Source organism: Mya arenaria, chromosome 4 (genome assembly GCF_026914265.1).
Source record: "Mya arenaria isolate MELC-2E11 chromosome 4, ASM2691426v1".
Taxonomy (NCBI): Eukaryota; Metazoa; Mollusca; class Bivalvia; order Myida; family Myidae; genus Mya; species Mya arenaria.
This window is the reverse complement of record NC_069125.1, coordinates 15539202-15557393: the sequence shown is the minus strand read 5'-3', so window position 1 is coordinate 15557393 and position 18192 is coordinate 15539202. Positions and strand designations below refer to the sequence as shown.

Below are 18192 nucleotides of genomic sequence, written 5' to 3'. Positions count from 1 at the left end.
ATATAAGTCGCTATACATATTTTAATTTAAAAAATTTGGGAAATATTCTATGAAAAACAGTAAAAAACATATCTTACGCAATTTTCATGAGTAATGTATTGCTCTGGTTTACTCATAATTTTTTCATTTTTTCAATCTGTGACCAAAGCTCGATTTTCCACTTGGGTTACCATGGCGTGCATTACTATGGTAACATATGGTCACATGTGCATTGTTGGTGGTAATTTCTACCTTAAATAAACTGTTGCAGTTATTTAAACGGACTCGCCTCATGTTTTTGCACCATTTTTTTCCTCGTAATGCATCTGAAACACTTACATTATAAATATTTATCTCTTTGAAATGTCAGGAACAAAGCACTTAAAATGTTAAAAAATATTATGGTTTTTAAGTGGGCTGCTGAACACATGCCTGTACAGTCAAGGAAAAATTAGAAAACTGACAACAAAACCTCACACCCACAAGGACTCATACACAAACATAAGGATAACTTGACCTTTAACCCTTTAGTTGAATCGCATTTAACTAACGTAGCTATAAATAATTGTGGACTTCAAAGTCAACATTTGAGCATAGATTAACATTTGCTGAAGCTGGGTTCCAGCCGTCAGTATCATACGTTAAACACTTTTAATGATTTTCCGCACTTAATTTCATCATACAAAAAAAGGTACATTTTACAAAAACAAGAGCGATCAAGTCCCTTTAACAGTGGTGACAGTTTGCAGATTAAAGGGTTTTCTTTTTCTGCGAAACAAAAGAATAATTCTTTTTATTGGAAATACTTGAAATAGAGATGAAATGGATATTCCAATTGAAATTGAATCTTTTATAGCTCCCTGGCATGTATTTGTACAATTTATCAAAGAGAATAAGCAAAGTTATGCATAATGCAAAAAAGCATAAAATTCAATACATACTGCAAATAGAAATAATTTATATTCAAGAGCAGGTTTCAATCAAATTGAATCTTTTAGATTTTCAACCTGAAATAAAAGTTCAGTGTACTGCAGGTGTTGGTACACTACTTAAAAAGATTAAAAATAGATCAGCAGTTGTTATGATTTATGTTTTATCATGGATTAATTCTTAAAAAAAAATATTTCGTTATTGCAAATTGTTCAAACAAATTTATAATCATAACATCAATATTAAAACTTTATATATTTGTAAACAAAAAATGCATCCAATCATGGCCGTCCCAAATCAGGATGTTTACCCTTGATATATTTTATTAGTTTCGGTCCGTCCTTGCTCGAAAGTTCTTGCAGCACGACACAGTGCACACCTTATAATAGGGACGCGTGACTGGTTGTTTCATTTCACGGTTATGATTTTCTCGAAATTAAATATCATTTTAACATGATAATATCATAAGTCATCATTAGAAGACATCATCGTGTATGAGTCACATTGAGTTTAAAGAGATATTTTAAGTTAAAGATTAACACCCAAAAATAGGGTGGACCCCGGATTTGGCATAATAGGTGGCCCAGCTCAATAACCACAGTTTTTAAGGTGGGTGTCATTTAAGACCTAAATGGTGCTCTTAGAAAAACAGCCTAGTCAAAACTAGAAATGCATAACCATTTACAAAACGAACAACTTGATTTAGTCCCAAATTTTAAACTGTACTGTAATATACTACTGCTTCAAATGGTTTGGGACTTATTTAAATTGCATATTTTGTTAGTGTTGATGGATTTCTTTAAGTTTTGATTTATGTGTCAGTCACTCACAGTATTATGAATTATGATTTTATGTTTTTTCAAGAGTACCATTTTTAAGGCCCTTAAATGCTCACCTGACCTCTACCATTGTAATTTTGAGATATAGCGCCTGTCTGCCAGGCTCCTCCAGAACAGATAAATATTAGGTTAGAAATGTGGGTAGGGTGTGGTTTTGGTCTGAAATTGTGCATAACTTGGAGAATTTTATTTGTATTTTCTTTCAATTTTGACGTCTTACAGCTTATATACTTTGACAAATTTATGGGGCAGGGGGGGGGGGGATGTGCCCCCCCTCCCCCCTTTTAATCGGCTAGTGCAATATTGTTTAAATCAGAGATACAAGTTTAAAACACATACTTGTTTTTAAAAGAGGATTGATTAAAGGATTGTACATATTTAGAATAGTTTATTATTTATATCCTTCTAAAAAAATCCCTGTTAAATGTATATCAAGGATTATCAAGTTCATAACATTACATATTTACTCCTGCCCACTATATTGACTAAGCCAAAACCTAATTAAGTAAGCATATTTTTGACAGCTTATAAGTTGATAATCTGATTATGGCTTGCTACCAAATCTGAACTTATTTTGTGCTGACAATGTCATCTTTGAATCACTGAATAAATTTGTTTAACCACAAAAATGTATAATATGATATGAAAACTGTGGATTTAAATAAAAAACCTCTTACATTTTGATTAATCTTCAAAACAATTAGTTTTGGTGGTAAGTGATAAAGTTGAATTTTAAATAATTTGGCACAATTTTAAGAAGAAAACACAAAATTTCAAAGTATATAATTTAAAAATAATGTAAATTAATTGACAGTATGAGAGTAAATGTTCTTGGCTGAGGGACATTTGTTGCCTGTGTAAATTAAATTAATGTAATTAAAGATGCAAAACACTTTAAAAATAAATAACTTTGTGTATTTTTCCAATAAAAGGGTAAACATTGTTGTAATTTTTAATCAACAATTCCTTTAGGAAAATTGTTTTGAATATAAGTTGTATATGCTTGTATCTAAAGAAATAATCTGTTGTGTTCTGTTCTGTTTTTTATCAGAGTTCTCTTGTCTATTTTCAGCACAGATGTATTTGACCTCGTGAGCAAAACACAAGTTGACCATGGGAAACCACAACTCCCATACCCCAGCGGTCCCAGCGAGCCAGGATGTGATTCGCCGACCTCCATCCCGCCCAGGGGCACCGCCCAGCTCCAGACCGGTCAGCGAACTTGGTCCACGAGGCCCAAGCTATCACAACCCTGAAAATCTCGTGCTTCCAAAGGAATTGCCGTCAATGTTGAAGCTTCGACCAGTGTCAATGGAAATGAGCAAGAATAATCCAAACTATGAAAATATATACTCGACTAAAAGTGATGGCACAAATGTGGATGATGCTAATGAGACTAACAATAATGTGAAAAATGACAGTGAAATTAATTCAGAGGCTGTTAATCAGCCAGTTCAGAATGGACACATACCCGGACAGACGGATGTTCAATCTGTTTCTTCACTGCCAAATGGACATATGCAACACCCACCACCTCCTCCTCAGCCCAAAATCACTACCGCAAAAACCCCATATCGACCCAGCCACAGGCGACAAATGTCCCTTGGCCAGGAACACACCATTGTTGAAGAACCTGAGGAGAATATTGACTCGCGGGTGAAACTAGACCCTCTGATGCAGTCGTTTCCTGGCGCAACAGGGCCTTCTTTACCTGTTAAGAACAATTTTAATTTGGACTATTCCTATCAGTGTACTTATGTTCAGCTTGCAGAACATAGGCGAAATAAGACTATGGAAGACCTTGAAAAGAGAACCGGTAAAAAACTGAGTGATTTAAGTGCTGACTTAAGTGAACATGTTGAGAAACCATCATTCCAAAGGGATGCACCAAGCAGGGTTTCATCTCGAAGTTCAGGCTCAGGGGTCAGTAAGAAAAAGAAAGCCCCAGCCCCGCCTGGTCAAGCTCCTCCCCTAGCCCCAGGGAGCAGCCATACTCTCCCCCTCCCTGGAAAATCGGCTCCTTCTACACCAAGAAAGGAGGCATACTCATTGGACAATGAGCCTCCTATAGACTATGACATGGAGTCACCAAGAAGGCCCCCACTCCCAGCTCAGCAGTTTCAACTCCCTAGATATACCGCAGCTCAACTCACAAGGGCTGGCTCAAGTGCTTCTAGGGCTCCCCCAGTCCCTCCACCACCACCAACTGGCCTGGGGGCCAGAAAACCTGTCACTTCTGTTTCAAGAAGTGCAAGCTTTAAGGAGACACCTCATCTTATATTTAAGAAAACTCCCGATATCAAACCTGTACCAAAGTCTGCTGATGCTAACTTAGGAGGTCAAGTACCATGGCTTCTTGAGATAAAGAATCTGTCGGAAGCTAAAGCTGCGAGGAGGCAGCAGTCACAAGAATCTGAATTGGAAGCACCAGGGAGTCAAAATGATGGTGATGAACAAGCAACTGATGGAAACAGAGAAGTTGAAAAGAAGGAACCTAATGCGACTCTTGTATTTCAGAGTTCTAATGAAAATATTGCAGTTGAAAAGAAAACAGAGAAAGAGACAATAAACAAAACACTTGAGCGAAGTAATTCTCTGAGAGAATTGGTGAAACCACCATCACCAAAGCTGCAGCGTCATTCTTCCACAACGACTTTTGACAGGTTATCACAGCCATCAGTTCAGCGACAGGTTTCTAAACCATCGACAACCAGCCATGGTGACCCGGTTCGAAGGCTAAGCTCTCTGTTACAACATGATATAAAAGCTACAGCAAGTGCTAAATGTCTGAAACTTGTAAAACAGACAACACCTGTACCACCGAAACCTAAAGATCCCCATACAGTGTTTCGAGAACAGCTGCAAAAAGCATGTGCAGCTAGGGATGAAAGAGCTAGCGTGGAAGGCACAATAGATGAGAAACTTAAGAAAAGTAGTAACGATGCTAGTTTTGAGCTGGGTGAGGTAGTAGGTGAAGAAAATGTTACACCAAGAAAAGACACTGCCAAAACTGAGCCACCAGATGTTCTTCCTAAACCACCAAGGTACCACAAGAATGTCACCTTGAACAGAAACTCGAATATGTACAGTAAGACTCAAAGAGCAGCTAGTTTTACTGATCCTTCACCAAACAGACCTGGTTCAAGTAGGCAACAAGTTTCGATGTCTCTGGATTGGACACCAGAAGTTGATCTTGAATCAGATGATAATCTGTCAGATAGGGAAACAGTTACTGGACGAAAAGGATCGTCAGACGGGTTTAAGTCCTCTATTGTTCCAAATAATATGAGTGAGATGAAAGCAAAGAAGAAGGGCAAGAAAGAGAAAAGGGCGAATGGGTATGTTCAGAATGAGGACAGCAAAGCAAACAAATTCGGAAGTGTTAAGAAATTTAAGAAATCCATGCACAGGAGTGTAAAAAATGCTTTCGGATCTATAAGCAAGGCATCTGGTAAAATTCTAAGGAAACAGAAAGCAGAAGATTTAGAGACTGTTGATGATGCTCCAAGGAATTGGAGTCTAACCTCTGCAGCAGCAAATGGAAAAGCTGGTAATAGAGTTGGCAAATATCAGAGGCCAGCTGCATATGATTATGATGACGAGGGCACTGATTCTGACAGTGAGCAGTATAATCCTGAACAAGAGTTCTCTGAAATAATGGTACAGCAAAATGGGCATGTTGAGTCTGACGAAAGTAGTGAACATGAAAATAGATCTCCTGAACTTAGAAGATCAGGCAGAACATACAAGGCTGGGAAATCACAGAGGATGGATATGTCTGACGAAGAGGAAGAAGAAATAAGAAGTCCTAGGTATGAAAAGGCTATGGGGAAAGATAAGAGATCCAAATATGTGTATGAACCAACGTTCAGAAAGAGGGAACAGGAGGCTGAATATGCGAGAGAGCTTGAAGAGATTCGAGCTCGAGAGAGAAAGGTGGAGGAGGATAAGAGGAAACAGCTAGAAATAGAGCTGGAGATGCATAAGATCCGGGAGGCAGAAACAAGAGAGAGGTTGAAGAGATTGGAGGAGGCTCAGATACATCAACAGGTGACTGCACAATTACTACAGCAGCAACAGCAACAGCAGCAGCAGCAGACTCAGCTACACCAGCAACACCAGAGTCTTGGCATGCTCAGCGCTCCGGCTTTACCTGCGGTGGGCACATTTCCCAGCTACGGTTCTCTGCCAGATCCCAACCAGAATCCAAACTTTACTAATATTTTCGGGCAGCAGATTCCTCAGAACGGGTTCCAGTCAAATTTCGGACTGTATTCACAGTCAAATCCTTATATGAATGGTTCTGTACCATCAAATATGTCATATGACTTGAACGATTACATGAGAATGCTTGGACAAAATCCACCTACATCACAACAAATGGCATTCTTCCTCAATAACATGACTTTGACAGGTCAGCCTTTTGATAGGAAGTCAAATCCGCTGCTGATGGATATGCCAAAACAGCAGTACCCCACTAGCACGTTAACTTACCAAGGACTTGATACAAATAGTTTGAAAAAACAAAACTTTCAAACATGGGTGAGCAGCCCAAACACTTCCACTGCTCATCAAACTAGCACTGGTGTTGATGTGCCTATAAATGACTTTGTTGCAAGTTACAATGGTGCCAATGGTGATGGTCGTGGTATTAGTGCAAAAATGGACACTGAAGTCGAACCAAAATTAAAGTCAAATAATCCTTTATATAACAGTGATGACTCAGACTCTGGATTAACTCCAGAAAAGACTGTAGCTCGTGTGCAAGTGAAAGACTATAGACAAATACCAGTGCGCACTGAATCCGGGAAATTTATGCGCAAATATGCAAGTGACAATTTACAGTCAAATAAGACATCTAATTCCCAAAACCAGGATCATTTTTCCCAATCTTCGCAAAACATTTCGCAGCCGGGTGATTTCCAGCGTCAACAAAGCGTTTCACCAAGCAACAGTGTGTCGACTGTGGACAGTGCCATTACCTCACCCTCTCAGACACTAAGCACCTCATCATCACCTGCACAGTCAATCGGCATCCCTGCTTCCCCCATGCTTACCCCGAGGTCGGAAAACATCACCCCGAGCTTCCGAACCGTTGTGGATCTCACATCTGGAACGCCAAACGGCACTACGCAAATTCTGCTGTAAGTTAAAAATAATCATGACATACATAAAGTTTCCAATTTTACCGTAGTAATTTTTTGGTTGTAAATTTACTTTACCAATTGTTTCCTGAAACTGACTGATTTATAACTTGGGCTTTCAAATGATTTTAATCAAGTTTAATAAATTCACTTGTCATATGCCATGTTCTTAACAACATTTGTGACAAATGATAAAGCTGTACTATTTGACATTCAAATATATTAGCATGTCATGAAATATTTCACTTTTAAAAGTTAACAACGATGTCATTAATCATGTTGTTAACTATTACAAAGTTCTGAACAATTGGCTCCAAAACTTTATGACTTAGTTGTCTGTACAAATATTTACTACTTGGAATTTCCGAATGCTTTAGGAGAAACAGCTGAATCAATTATCAAGATATGTTTTGTCATTTTAATAGTTTTAAACAACGAAAGGGGACTTTCCAAGTAGTAAACTATCAATGATTTAAATGCTTTTAAGTGTTGGAAAGAAAAAAAACTTATTTAAATGTCATAACTTTTAATTGATTTGTATCTCTTGAAGTACCACTATGTGGGAGACGTAATAAATAAAATCGTCTGAATGCATTATTATAACAGAGAGTTTATAATTTGAACCAGGAAGAACGTAAAACATATAGACGCATGAGGTAATATAGGTATTTCAAGAGCTGCGAACAATTAACTATTCCATTGAACATGAATATATAATCATTTAAGGCCAATTAAAATATTGTTGTGGTTCTGTTCCTAGTCTTTATAACTTTTTTGGTAAAAAAAGGCAAACAAAAAAAGCATATCTATTATAAGCAGTAAATGTAAATATAATTATACCATGTGGAACTATTATTTGTACAATGTGATAACAGTTTCCTTGAATTATACTTTCTTAGCAACTTAAATGTCAGAACTAAATGCATGTTTGTAAACAATGTAATGACATACATACTTTGTACAGAATAAAAAATAAATTATTAAAAAAATAAATTTATTTCCTGAATTTAAAAAAAATAAAATAAACATGTAACGGGAACCACTTTTTTATTTATTTTTTTGGCCTCATGAGATGTATGATATTTATTTCATATTTAATATAGATAATGATCTAGCAGATTTTGAGATATTTTGGCCACTTCCTGATTTCGGAATATAATTTTTTTACATACATGTATACTAAGTATTAATATTATTGAATAATAAATCTTGAATGTCACATGAACGAAAAACCAATTTAAAATGAAAAGAAAAATCAAAGAAAATTTGATGAATGGGTATCTATCTTTTTTTGAAATGCCTGCATAATATTGTATTGTAATCAATGGCTGACATTTATATATAAATAGTGTTATAATTTAGCAAACCATTGACATGAGAAATAGTCATATTTTAAAAGCGCAATTTGGTGCAATTTTGTGCATATTAACCAATTACTTGACTGTGAAATATAAAGCGACACCACTTATATTTTAGTTATACTCATCACTCTTAGTATTCCTAATAAATTTTATGTTATAAATAAAATAATGAAAGGAAAGAAAATGCATTAAAAAAAAAATGAACAAGGCTGTAAAATTTATTTCTTATAGTTGAATATTCTTACTCTTTGTCACAAGAATGTGCATTATTGTCTTTTGTAGTTGAGTGGGCCGATTGTTCAAAAAGTTTTTTTAAGCTGAAAACATGATTTACGACATCTTTTTTAAATTTCAAACGTGAAATATTTGATGCTCACAGTGCTCACGTTCACATATTTATGTACAAACAAGTAAAGCTGAAACAGATGGCTAAAATCTTAGAAAAAACAGCAGTTTACATTGTAAGTCGAGGGCTGACAGCAAAAAGGATCAATATTGTTCTTTATTTAATATCTTAGTTAGAACCTTTTCACATTCACCCCTCGATTAGTGTATTCATTAAATTTCCAGAGCAGAAACGATATAAAAGTTAACAACATTGATTTTAATGTTGTTAACTTTAACAATGCTCTGAACAATATAAGCCCTTTGTCCCTGAAAGAAATTCTAATGGCATAACACATAGTTAGATTATATAACACATATCTTTGCAAAGTTAATGGGGGGTTTAGATAGTTAGATTATATAACACATATCTTTGCAAAGTTAATGGGGGGTTTAGGGGTACACAGGAAAGCCATGACACCTTGTTTTAAAGACTCTTGGAGTTATGGCCCTTGAACAACTGAGAAAAACATTTGAGTATTTTACTACGCATTACAGAGTAAGTAGATGACCGGATATGGGGATACAGGGGGTAAAAGAAACCATGTTGGTGTGAGCGAATTGTGTTAATCCCATACTGGCTCATGCACCTACTGGGCCCGTAATGTAATTAATATCACATTGACAACCTGTTTACATTGATTGAGATTCCAACAATATCTGGGAAATGTTTCATTTATTCATCGAAATCAGAAAATGGATGCTTTTTGGGAACAATTTAAAGATAAGAGATCCAATATGGAAAAATTTGGTGTCATCACATGACCAGGCCTTGACAAATGGCTTTAAGTCACTCATGCTGGACTGGTGTCACAAAATATAACAGTCTGATTAACATCACGCCAATGTTGGTCCAGGTCCAGTGGTGACCATTTATATTTCCATATTGGGGCACTAATATTTATGTTGTACCAAAATGGCGTCTTTTTCCGGATGCTGATGAATAAATGAAACATTGATCAATCTAAACAGGTGCTGACATACTATATACCAGGTACACCTAGGGTGATAAATGGAGTGTTCAGGAAACCATATTCGAGTTCAAGCTGCGCTCTCACCCGATATATTATCTTTTGCCCTGTAAATCCCATATTGGGGCACCTTACCTGTAACTCCGTAACTTATATTTTAAAACATGACAGCAACTATAAATAGCATTTTCATTATTTACCTCTCATCTCATAACATAAGTGTCCGCAATGAAAGACAAATTAGGGTCATTGGCCTATGTTGGTCTTGTCAACATTTTCAAATATCTACGTAGATTAAAAGCCTTTACATATACATATATATACTGGCAATGAATTTGTGCTCAGCAATTTCTGAAGCACAGATTTTATACCCCAACTTAACGCACTTAAGATTTGAACTTGACCAGTTTAGCTTCTGTTTGAAACAGTTTGGCAAACAAACCCAGTGCTTTATCAAGCACCATTACAGCAAGCAGTTGAACCCCTGCAAGTGTTTCAATAGCCCCCTTTGATTTATAGATTGGCACTGAAGTTTAAAACACAGACTTAACAAACAATAGTCCATTTTGTTTAATTTTTATTTTTGGAGATTTTTTTTTACACTTTGGCAAAAGTGACTTAATATTTCTCAGTCCAAGAATTGGCCATTCAATAAATATGCAGATTTTTTTTTAAATTTCTGAAGATTTTGAATTGTTTTCTTATTATATTTGGTGGGAATATAATTTAACTTAAGTATTCTTTGAAAAAAACTGGCAGAAAAGTAGACAATTTTTCTTTACACTGTTTTTTTACATTCTAAACATGATTAATGGGCTCAAGGAAATTTTTGTTCAAAATCTCCACGCTTGATAATAATTTTAAAACCAATCAAGATATTCAAATGAAACTTGGTACACATGTAGCAAGAGACAATATGAACATGTATTATTAAGCAAGGCACATAACTCTGGCTTTAATATTTTAATATAGTTATGCCCCTTTTTTGGAAACAAGAGCAGACAATCACTGGTGTTAGCTATGCAGAAATCTTGTCGCTTCTTAGCAAGACACAAGTTATAGAGAACCCATAACTTTTTTTGCAATATCTGTGCGTGATAGATGAGATCGGGGGAATAATTATGGCTTAGACCTGTACCAGTTCAAATGCATGAAACATTGTTGACACATTTAAACACATTAAGAAATATATTATACTTTTCGACTATACATATTATTATGAAAATATCATTTTTGTTTTCAGGTCAAATGGGGGAGCAGTGAAACTTTGAAAAGTGACGCAGATCGCCGCATAGTTACCCACAAGTACCTGCTAGTCATGTGACCCTAACACGTGCACATTCAGACCTACTTGGTCGTAGATATTTCGGCATAAGACTTTGGAATTCGATATAATTTATGTATCAAAGTCAAAATTGATTTGTGCCAATATTGTTCCTGTTAGATTTTTCCTTGATCTGTTAGAAATATATGAAGGTCTATGTTATGTTTTGACATTTCTTTTTAACATGGCTTTGATTTTCGATTTCCCATTGATCTTATTGTATAAGTTTAAGTGCTGAAATACCGACAAGTGGTCAAATTATTATCTGTAGTACAAATTGAGTTTTTGTCAAAAATTTGTGCCAAAATAGTTGGAAATTAATCATTTAAGCTCAAAATAAGATGACAGAATGCTATTGATGACTCCAACTTCAAACAGATTTATTTGTTTAGTTAAAGCCAGGTCAAAAATTCAATAGAAAAGCTACCCTTTATGACGGCAAATATTTAAACTTGTCCATTTTTGGCAACCTGACCACTTCACACCTAGTATATTGAATCTTACCTTGATAGTACACACAAATGCTATTGTTTGATAGATTACCGTAAACTTCTGGTGTTTTGGTTAAAAGGTGAGGACAGGCGTGGCAAGCGCTCGGTGACATGGCTGCCAATTTTTTTTTTACGATCTGGCACTCAATCAACGAATGACGATCACTTTGTAACTGCCCAGACAGACATCAGATAAATTTGTTCAAAGTAAACAATGTTTTAAGATCGTATACTTAAGATTACGTAGCATCCAACTATAGAAGATTTTATAATTGTATGGATTTTTTTTTAATAATTACGTATTCTTTATAGACTGACCCGGCCAGATCTTGTATATTATTCTGTTAGACTAAATAATACTATGATTAAAGATAAGATTTAGATAAGCTTGCATCTGTATAACCATTATGGGATATATAAGGCATAACTAAACAATTCTTTGTTTTTGGTTTCTTGACAATTATTCGAATTCTTTCTGACCATATAATTGTCTCCCTTTGTGTACATCAATTTAATAGTTTGGAAAGATGTGTAAATGTTTTTGTTTTTTTATAAGGAGCTCTAAGTTAACATATGCAGACCAAATGGCGCCTGTCAGTGTAACCATGATATTCAAACCTAATTTTACTTTAAGAAAATAAATCCTGACCGACCTTTCATATTTTTTGGGGTTAGTGAATTTAGAAACATTTTTTTTCTGCTTATAATCAATGCTTTAAGATAGAAATATAGAGAATTATCACTCATTATAATTGTACTAAATTGAAAGGTAACTGCTTTAGGTAACATCTATTTACTTTAAGCTTTTGTCAAAATAGACACAACCCAAATTTTTTCAGTGTTTAAAGAACTTCAAAATTATAAAAATGTTTAAAATACATAAAACTTTTGTACGTTTAAAGAATATCAACATTATGAAAATGTTAACAATACAGTTTAGAAAAAAAAACGTTACAATACAATTATTACAATGCCGATTGTAGTGTGAATTGTAAAACGAAAAAGATTAAGACGGATAAGATTCCTTTGTTAAAACAAAAAAACAAAAACACATAAAATTAATGAAGTGTTATAAATGGTTTTGTTAAAGGAACTATTGTTTTAGCTACCTTATAAATATAGGCTTTATAATGAGTGATACATTTAAAGTCCCAAAATGAAGTTAAAGGCTATTCAATGATTTAAAAAAAAAAGAAGATTTCTAATGCCTAATGAGATTTTTTTTTGTTATAAAAAACATATCTTGTAATTGAGTAACATTGAATTAATTAACTTAATGTCTCAAGTTCCTTAATTGTTTAACTTGTTTTAGAAAACAAATGAAGTATTGTGATATCTTTGATGTCGTCGTTGGTGGTGGTGTTGTCATACAAAAGCTTGTACCTTGGCCATAATTAAAAATACAGTTGAAACTTGGTACATATGTTACACATGTATAGAAGGGCCCATTACTCAGACTTTAGGCCAAAAAAAATAATTGTTTGTTTAGGGTAACCTTCCCAAAATTTCTATGTAGGGTAGGTAGGGATTTTTAAAAAAAATAATTTAAAATCTGTCATAAGTTCAGAGTGTTTTCTTGCACATGGCAGTCTTTCCTACATTACTGTCATTGCCTGACTTTGTTTTATCATATAAACAATAATTCTGATTAAAATCTGCATTTATCCGCTCTTCATAACTCTCTATTCGCCAACGAATATTTTTTTGCTCAGAAACGGAAAAAAAATAGTTAGGGTTGGCCCATTTTTATAGGTAGGGTCGGGTTACCCGAAACGCACATAATTTTTTTTTAGGCCTTACTCAGACTTTATTTATTGTCAACTTTATTGAATATAAAATGCCTTTTTTCATTCAGAAATTGCATAAACTTAAATTAACCTTGACCATATATTATAACTCGTTACTGTTCAAAATATTTCAATGAAACTTGGTACACATATTGACGGAGGCAATATACACCTGCATATCAAGGCCCATAACTCTGCCTTTCGTTTTTGTCCAGTTATGCCCCTTTCTTGACCAATAATAACAGACGAGCATTTGGCGTTCCCTCCGCGGTGCTCTTGTAGTTGTTAATGGTCCATTAAATTCATGTAAACTAACTTAACTACCAAAAATCATTGCAAATGATAGTAGTAAACATAGTAATTGTTTGTTACATCATAAGAGGACTTGAATATCAATATTCATACATTTTACTTGATTTAAGCATTAGTTAAACTTGATTTATTTTACAACGATTGTGATGAAAGTCACATTAACTTATGCTAAGTCACTTTTGTTGGCACGATTTCGCATGAGCATCAAGCGTTCAAGTTTATGAAAGTTTTTTTCGTAAAAAAATATTGCACAGTCTTCTGCACCCCTATTGTTTGTTATTAAAACATTTTTGTGGCTTAAAAATTGTTTCAATATTTTTCTGTTACAAAGGTAATTTGACTTATTTTTTTGTTTCTTAAATATGTGATATTTTGTTAAAGCAATTTTCAGTTTTAATGTTTAGATCTGAATTTAATAACTGCTCCTAATATGGCCAGTATGTTGATTTCATGTAAATAAATTGTTAATAAAACATAAGTTAAATTGTTATTATTATAACAGTTCTGTGCTTGACAGACTTGATTATTTCATTCTTTGAACTTTGTGTAACTATTCCAGAATTATAATATACAAGTTGTATTTATTGCTTCGCAGTTCCTTACGCATACATATTTCTGCAGTAGCGGCATGTCTTGTTTGGAAATGGTATGTCTTATAAAAATTTCATTAAACAAAAAGGACTCCAACCATTTTATACATTATCATATTTGGGGACATTTTGAAAAATAAACATTCGCCTAGCTGTGCCAGGCTTGAACGTCAAATTTCCATAAACGGTTCTCAAAATAAACAATAATCTATACTTATTGATGTATTAATTGTACGATTTACTTTTATATATATATTACAATTTGCTGATTTCATTTGTCATGTTTTTGTTGCATTTAAATGTAATGGAAAGATCTCACAATATATTTTCTCAATTTTTGTAGACATCTTGTTGACATTTAAAGCTGCACTCTCACAATTTTACAGTTTTTACCTTTTTTTTTTTTTTTGTCTCAGAATCATTTCATTTTGGCATCAGTGCGTTCAATTAAGTTATATATTAAGATAACTCACTAAAGAACAGAATTAAATTGTTTGGTAAACTGCTGAAAATTTCATATTTCTTAAAGCGTTTGTAAAGCTTTTACCCATAAAACATCAATTTTTAACAGTAAATATGATAAACTGTGATCTGCTCTTTTGTCAGCAGTCTTGAACTATCACTGGTTTCCAGACATTTACGCAAACATTGGCTCATTCCAAGTCAAAAGATAAAAAAAGTTGTCTAAACAATCAATCTGTGAGAGTTCATTATTTTAAATAATCTTGTTGCGGAAGATTTTTCACATTTTTGAAGTACAATGATACTGCACATTTAAAGCCTCACAATCTGTTTGAAGTAGTTCTTAATTTCCTTATTACGATTTTATTTTGATAACTTTGTGGGCATATACATATATCTTATTAACGATCAACTTTACGATCGCTTTTTGAACCTGTAATTTCTGTGAAGTAAGAAATTGAGACTATTTTAAAAGTAAAATATGTATGTTTTTATCAGTTCAAAAATACTTGATCTGATTTTGCAAGTGAAACGTTTAACTCAGACACACAATATTCAACATACGATATTTTGTCATACGAACGTTGATAAAATGCCGCCTATATGTACTTTAAGCAAAATTTGCAAGTTTGTAGGTATTTTATTCCTTTAAATTCAATTAAGGTCTTGCAAATTGGATCATTAAATGTCATTGTAGATTTTAAAAAAGCAGACAAATACAAGAATGAGTAAACCTTTTTGGACCAAAGTTTTCTATAAATTCACATGGTTTTAACAACGAAATAACAAAACACAACAGCAATAAATTCTAATCTGTCTAGCTATGAGCTCGGAGTTCAACCCTAGGTTAGTATTCATTGAACATTGTATTACTATAAAACTGACCAATGTCCAGACTACTAGAAAATGACCAGTGTCCGAGTAGGCCATCCTTCATGGGCGGATGATTTTTGTCTGATTCTTTGTTGCTTTAAAATTAACGTGTTAACCATGCTTAGTTACCGATGTGTGAAATTTTGTACTTTTATAAAATGCAAATATATATTTCGGCTTAACCATTTCCAAAAATAGTGCAAATCTAAAACAACATTTATGGTTGCAATTAATTTCAGTACTGATGTTGTATATAAAATTTGATAGTTATTGTACAAATAAGCATAAAACACATTCTGTTAAAACCTTTTTTAAAGCTTAATGATGTTGTTAAAGATTTCTTACATAGCAACTTGTGAGGTCTTACAAAAATGTTTATTTAAGGCATTACAAAAAATAATAGATTGTTTCCTGTTTCTCGACATACTTTTGGGCGTACACCTGACCTAAATTTCAGTCTTCATCGTAATTGGGTTGCCCAAAGCCCTTGACAAGTAAATACTGTTTCGGGCAAGTCAAAATTCCCAGGCGGTTGCCCGAACAGGCAAGTGCATTTATCCGAAATTTAGATCACTCTGTTTTCATAATTTCTTCAGAAACAATTCACAAATCCTGATTGAATTTTGTTATTATATTGAAAATTTGGTTTCATACATTTACCCATGAATTGGTTATTTTGGGCAAGTAAAACTGTTTTTTGGGCAAGTGGTTTTCTTCATTTACTTGCCCGAAAGGACAAGTGCTGAAAAGAAATTAAGGCAAAGACTGTAATTTTTTCATTATAGATCAGAAGATATTTTTCTGACCACATTTTTCCTTTGGATAATTTTTTGATAGTATTTGCACACTATATACACTATTTTATACACTACTACCAAAACAGATGAACTACATTCGTTAACCTTAATTTGTTTGGCAAATTGTAATCAGAAACAACCACTTTTATTTTGGCCTTTCTAAAGACAAGAAGGGGAACTTTTTTTTTATATAACTTTTTTTATTTGTTTTTTTTTATATTTCTTTATATCTGAATATTACTTATTCTCAGGCTGTACTTTATATTTTTCCTTAAACTATTTATGTACAATGTTGGATATTTTTTTGTACATAATTATGCAATTTCGTTAGCAATATAATAATTATTTGTTGCAAAACAGAATCATCTTCACCTGTGCATATTCTCATTCAAATTATTTTGCAACATGAAATATTATCATTTATTTTTTCATAAGCTTCAATGTTATTGATTTAGAAAAGAAAACACTTGATTTTGGACAAAAATTATAAAAACAATTGAAAAAATTCGGATCGATTTCAGTAAAAATGGTTAAAAAATTGAAAATTGGTTTGATTTTTTTCCATTTTTTAAAATTATTTTAGCGTGGTCACAATTGGTCAAAATCGGCCATTTTTTCAGCCCTGAGTTTATGTATTTTAATAGCCATAGAGTCATTGTTGGCAATAATATTATGTCAAAACTTCCAACTTATCATGTTATAATAATCTCATATCCAATTTAGAAAATTGACATGAAATTTGGAACCCATGTTCATAAAGACAATGGGCATTATAAGAAACAAATCTCATAACTCCAGTTCAATATTTTTGGAGTTATGGCCCTAAGCAAACTGAGAATTGCGGAACTTTTGGCTTGTTGGCAACTGTTTATGGAGATCTTGTATCTTTTTCTGAGAATTTTACTCTGAAGGAGTTTAAAATTGGTTAAGAATTATGTTTATTATAGCTAAAGCTTTCTATTATAAATATATTTGATAATTGTTTATGTTGCTTTTGTACTAGTGTTGTTATTAGAACATAATTATCTACTATATTGATTATAAAAATAACATGGTGCATATAGAATAAATGTACACATATTTTCATAATTCATGACATGTCATTCATTATTTTGTTACTATACTTGAACAGACGTTATTATATTAAATATTTTATATGATAAAAAAAAGAAAATTAATAAATATATTTACAGACATATTTGCATTTTTTTTCTATGAGCATTAGAAGTCACATGCGGAAGTGCTGAAAGCGGTATGCTGCTAATTTAAGCCAAAATGCTAACAAAATTTGGACCCAGGAACGCACGTTTTTGAAAACCAATTGAATAGGCTTAAAAAACCTTTTATATCTTAAATTGCAATTCATTGTCGGTGTGAGATTATGAAATAAATTGCCTAATAAACATAACTCGGGCACTTAAAGGCATAATTCCATAAACTTGAGAGAGCAATAGCATACAATTTGAAAGCTCTTACTGAAATATTGCAATAACAATGCATCTTCGTTAGGCCACAGTTAATACATACTTTGTTTGGCGTTACCTGCCCACCCAGGCCGACACTCGCAAAAATACCCCTGACCAGAAAGTTTTTTAGCCTCTTGTGGTTATATTTTTTCCTCCAATTTTTTATCCAGGTTTTCAATGTATACTGGGTTATTAGAATGGTATGTGATGTTGGGCGGGTGGTCACTGTCCGACAGGCAGTCTTCAACCTAGGGGTTTCCAGCTTTAGTTTCGTTCATCATATGGTCACTAAACTTGGTGTATAGTAAGAACATGTGGAGAGCTAGTTTGGGATTGCTTTTTTGGGTCCGATCCATCAAAGGTCAAGGTCACTTATTATTACTTAACATAGAAATTTTGTTTCCGGCATTTAATAACCAAATGCGGTGTATAGTGAGAACAAATAGAGAGCTGGCTTGTTTTTCATTATGGAAATAAAAACC

The 18192-nt window shown here is 33.6% G+C and overlaps 1 protein-coding gene across 6 annotated transcripts in view; it reads left to right on the top strand.

Annotated features, from left to right (window-relative positions):
• The window catches only part of LOC128231960 (uncharacterized), a 35183-nt gene extending 17756 nt beyond the window's left edge, over positions 1-17427 (top strand). For all 6 annotated transcript variants that reach the window (XM_052945255.1, XM_052945254.1, XM_052945252.1 and 3 more), the window contains 2 exons: positions 2821-6892; positions 10852-17427. In XM_052945255.1, the coding sequence (XP_052801215.1) occupies positions 2862-6892; positions 10852-10879 (4059 nt within the window). In that variant the 5' untranslated portion in view covers positions 2821-2861 and the 3' untranslated portion in view covers positions 10880-17427. The remainder of the gene's footprint in view (positions 1-2820; positions 6893-10851) is intronic.
• The last annotated feature ends 765 nt before the right edge of the window (positions 17428-18192 follow it).